Source organism: Aplidium turbinatum, chromosome 17 (genome assembly GCF_918807975.1).
Source record: "Aplidium turbinatum chromosome 17, kaAplTurb1.1, whole genome shotgun sequence".
In the NCBI taxonomy this organism is placed as follows: Eukaryota; Metazoa; Chordata; class Ascidiacea; order Aplousobranchia; family Polyclinidae; genus Aplidium; species Aplidium turbinatum.
In genome coordinates this window covers 19,624,924-19,630,261 of record NC_137488.1, presented here as the reverse complement: position 1 = coordinate 19,630,261, position 5,338 = coordinate 19,624,924, and the positions used below count along the sequence as shown (strand labels likewise).

The 5,338-nt window shown below is 38.8% G+C and overlaps 1 protein-coding gene across 1 annotated transcript; it reads left to right on the top strand.

Moving 5' to 3' along the window:
* The first annotated feature begins 239 nt into the window (after positions 1–239).
* LOC145786293 (uncharacterized) lies at positions 240–3,512 on the top strand. The gene is made up of 2 exons (XM_082597934.1): positions 240–1,844; positions 3,408–3,512. The coding sequence occupies exons 1-2, from the start codon at positions 240–242 to the stop codon at positions 3,510–3,512; spliced, it is 1,710 nt and encodes a 569-aa protein (XP_082454060.1).
* The last annotated feature ends 1,826 nt before the right edge of the window (positions 3,513–5,338 follow it).

Below are 5,338 nucleotides of genomic sequence, written 5' to 3'. Positions count from 1 at the left end.
CCAATGGATAGAGAAATGTGGTGAAATCATTGCTTTAAAACAAACATTGTTTTTTAAATTTTGTTGGGGTGGTCAACATTTAGGGAAGTTTTAACAAATATGTTTGTTTTAGTGGAAGTTCAATTATTTTAAACTTGAGGCAAACCAACAAGTTGTGAATTTCACTTTGATTTTATTCTTCTGTTCAAGAGAGTGATAATCTTTTTATATTTCCTAAGGAAATCTAACAATTAGCAATTATGACGTGTATGCCGCTCGAAGAACTCGATTTAATCGGCTCCGGGATCAACCAATCAGGAGCTTGCTTGGATCGATTTGTCAGAAACGCCGCATCTGTGAGGTCATCGCTGAAAAGAAAGATGCTGATGAAAGAACCGAAGCGAAACGGAAGTGACGTTTTGCTCTCGGAAACCGCGTCACCTATGTCACCAAATCCTTCCGATGACGTCATGGTCACTAACTTTGACATCATAAAGAGCAGCATTGAAAACGTCTATCAGCCAGAAATGACGTCGGATTTATCTGCTCTAGAAGAGTTGAGTAAAATGACGTCAGATTATCAAAACTCTGACGTCATGATTCCAGCATTGCCGAAGCAAGATTTCCCATCCACGACCACTTCCAATTCTGGGCCACTTATCCAACTAATAAACCATTCCAATAACATTCAAGACCAAAGCCCTTGGCCTACATCCAGCAATATCCCAACCAAGTATTCATCCGCACCCATCATTGGGGGGAGAGTGATTAAACAGGAGTACACTGGAACCCCTAGGGAACCGGATGCAATGGAGCTTGCAATGAATTTCTTTGATGAGGAAACTTTTCACGTGGATCCTAAGCAGCGATATATGAATGGCCTCCTCCTGAAAGATCCTTTAGAAGAGGGAATAGCTCCTCCAATATCAAGCATAGAACCAACTCTAACCTTCGCTAATATGGAAGAATATCAGGACGAAGCAATGAGAGCTATGCTTCAATATCTGTCAGAGTCAAACCGAAACGAAATCCTCCTTAAACAAAAAAACGACGCATTGGTTTTCAGTGAGCTCAGATCGATTCCCAACGATGATTCAGCACTTCCGAGCGTGGAAGAGCTTCTTTCTATGTCTTCCGAAAGAAGCAAAGTCTTCAAATGTGACGTCACTATGAAACCGATTTCAGATATCCAAAAAGCTGAAGCAAAAGTGCAAATCCTTTCCAACTCAGGCAACGTTTATAATTCCCAAACATCGTCGCGACTGACAAATCAGAATCCAACGGCACTCCAATTTAACTCTTTCCAGAACAATTCCGATGCATTGACGTCATCGCTTCAACTTCCTTTCAATGTGACCTCACAAAATAATTCGATTTTTGACGAAAATGATGTGGATTTGGATCTCAGCGGACACGAGATGACGCCCTTCAATCACACTGGGAATCCAAACGGTCATAACTGCTTGGTCTGGGCGTGTAAGGCCTGCAAACGAAAAAGTGGGCCACATGACAGACGTAGGGCAGCGACGCTGCGCGAACGGCGCCGACTGAAGCGAGTCAATCAGGCGTACGAAACGTTAAAGCGGTGCGCATGCGCAAATCCAAATCAGCGCCTTCCAAAAGTTGAGATTCTAAGGAACGCCATCACTTACATCTGTAACCTCCAACGGATGCTCTATGGAGAGCCAGAGGAGGAGAATGTTGTTGAAACAATAATCACTAAAAAAGAAACCTCAGCAAGCGAGTCTTGTAGTGACATATTCTTTCAACGCGGGATTTCTCCCACAGATTCACTGATGATGTCACCGAATGCCGTTGATCACACTACGTCATTGCTGACATCAGACGCTTCTCAAGACATCAAGGTAAATATAAAACAGGTTTGCAAACAATGTCCTGAAAAACTTTATTGTTGCATCCTGATGTATATTTTCGAAAGTGTGGCTTTTTTATTGTAACAGATTTGATTTCACATCTATAAAAACTGTAAAAACTGCTCCTTTTAAACATAATAAAATAGCATTTTGATCAAAATGTGGAAGAAGAAGGAATTGACTGTCAAGTGACATTGTCGCAGTACAGCCATTGTCAATCACCATTGATTTGGCCACTCATAAAAATTGGGCCAATTCGTGTTCACTTTAAATTGAGACCGGTACATTTACATTAAGAATGAGCAGATGAAAACCTCCTATGTTTTCTTCCAATTGAAAGTCTACGAACCTTTAATTGCACCGCAAGTTATTAGGCTCCGAAACAGGCTAATCAAAAAATCAACCTACACCAACGGGAAATGGCAATTCAACCAAACTGCCCATAATTCAACGACCTAGAGTCCTAGACCACTCCATTTTGTTTTGGAATGCCAAGTGGAATGTCAATATTTCCAGGCTAACTTCAAGGAATATGTCATACAACCCGCCAATGCAATAGTGGCCTCGATATTTGACTAATTCAAAATCGCTTAGATTTGCTGCATGCGAAATGACAACATCTCTGGACGGTGGTAGACAAAAAAATTGTTACAGGGGGAGGGGCATTCTATTTGGTTGGGCATTTTTTGACAAAGAGTGACACTTAAATATCTTAGGCTATACCCTAAGCAAATTTTGAAACGGAGAGGCATTGCCCAATGGTCTCCTTTGCGTATGCCACCGTCTTTGGAAGTAACTTTTGAACCTTATGTTAAAGCCCACGTGCCTCCATGACTATTGCCGCCGTGCCAAGTCAAACCTCGCAGACTGTTGTCTCTGAATCAATGACTGAATACTCGTTTTATCCCTTGAGTTTAATATGCGATGAAATGTCAGAATAATTATCAAACTTGGTAGGTAAAAACGAAACGGAATTATACGCGTGCCGACCGTTCCATGAAAATCTCTTGAGGTTTACTCTCATCGCCGCGTAACTAGCTTAATACAGAATGTCATACTTTTCCATATTAATCGTCTTCTATATCTTTACATAAAATAACAACAAATTCACTTCTTTTCTATTTTTTAAGCTTGTCAACTGGGAATTGCTGTGATTAGACTGCAGTGTAAATTGTATTTGAGCTACTGAGGCGCAAACAAACAATTGGCAAGCGACCCAAATGCTTTTAGCTTTATGGCGGCGGTCGAATGAGGTTGCCTTGAAATTGCGCTAATTGCTTGAAGTTTAGAGCTGTTCAATGCGTGTTGTTTTATGTCATTTGCAATCAATTTAAGCATCAAAGCAACACAAGCAAAAGGCCGGCCTGCTCATCATTGGGTAATCTAGTTATTTGATCTGCTTGCCAACAAGCTAGAACTTTATTTTTAAATAAACTTAGTGCTGGCGAAAGCGTTAAATCCACAGCAACATTCCAGTGAAACTTGAACAAATATCAAATTTAACAGCTTGTTCTTTCACAATATATAATTTAACATTTGTTGATTACATTACAGGCACTTTACAATTTTTCATCATCAAGTGATGACGTCACCGATCCACTCTCATCCTCTGATACTTCGGACGTCATCACCAGCCACATCATTGGTACGCAACTTTGATTTCCTTTGGGTTGGCGAGAATTAATCAAGTTCGTTACAGCGAAGTGACATCACAACACCAAAGCCACATTTCATCTTTCAATTCAAATGTGGCGTGTTTTCAAAAAAATTGAATCAAAATGGGGCGGCGCAAAAGTCACACAAACCCAAAGAAAAAAATCATACAAATACAATTTTCTTTGTAAAAAGTAGCGGTTTGATGTGTGGAAATATACATTTTTTTCGTAATATGTTTTCTTTATATTATATTTTTTGTCCTTGTAACATGTACATGCTGTAGAAACAAATTTTCTGAGTGACAAACGTCAACAACTTTGAATTTAACTTGGTGAATTTTAATTTAACCTAACCAGACAATTTTGGTTAGACATTTAAGATATACTATTAAATCATGGTGACCTTTATATACAAGCCATGACAACATGCAGCTTAAAATTTGACTGAAGACCGATCTGTTAGTATGCAAAATCGCTAGAATAATTTGATAGTTTGAGTGTTATTTAATAAATATAGTTTTTGTGTGATTTTGAGTTTGGTTTGGTTTTGAATCTTTATCCTCGGACTGACAAAGCCTTGATTGGTTATTCCTGGTAGTTTCACATACTTGTAGAGGCTCTTGACGCAGGGCCGGCTATCGAGATTGACAGAGTGAAATTTCCGATTGTTGAAGTGTTGTTGCCGGGGAATTATTCCATTCACTAGGTGCCGCTGAATGGAGAGCAGCCCTGAAATGCGTTGCTCAAGGCACACCCCGAGAGTCGAACCAGCGCCGCGTGATCTTGAGCCCGGCGCGTAACCACTGAGCTAACGGGGCTTTAGTACTATTGTTGCCATGAAAAGAACGTACTAGATTTTGGCACTTGTGCTGAAAGTCCAAAACAGGTCTGGCAACACTGGTTCTTAAGAAAAATTTGTCAATTTTTCAACGTAAAATTAAGAGTTTTGAAATGATTTGAGATCTAGTAATCACATTTTGGCAATTTGGATTCTCAAATTATCATTTCAAAGGGATATAGAATAAATTTAGCTTAGAGTTGAAAATCGAAATTACATCGGCCTTCAGTCAGGCCTCCAGTTTGCACGTTGTCAACGCCTGTGTATAATATAGATCGCTATTGTGATCTAACAAAGAGACAAAGGGATTTTAAACACACAACAATGAGACAATTATTTGATTCACAGTGTAGCGCATGATGACAAATACAATTAAGGATTAAGCAATAGTTTTGTTTTAATGTTTAACCAAACTTTTGCTCATGCCAATTGCAAGAATTCCTGATGATGTTTTTTTTATAATTCACCACTCTAATGCAAACCTAGATAAAAAAAAATAATGATAATTCTTCAATGTCGCATTGTGATGTCTTTACCAGTATGCAAAAGCAAGATCACTCTGCTGTTAAAATCATATAATCCATTAAAACGTTTTGAAAGAATTAAGAGATGAGAAAACACGTGATGCCATCATAAACGGCCGATTAAAAACTAGGTCTGTTTAACTTGACTAAATAAATCGAAAGTTTATTACGTTGATACATCATCAGTGTACATTGACAAACACACAAACGTTCGCTTTTGTCTGGCTGTTGATGCCTAACCTGTCGTCACAATGATCTCTGTTAATTCGATTCAGTACATTTATGACTCATCAATGCGCTTTATCAATTATCACAATTCATTTAATGGACAAATCACAAAGTTAATTGAGTTACAAGATGTATTAGTATATGATTTTAGGAATATATGATCAGTAGTCAGAGTACTCTAACATAGACAGATACTTATACAGCCAAGCAGCCCTTTTTTCAATCTGATTCAACGTCTGC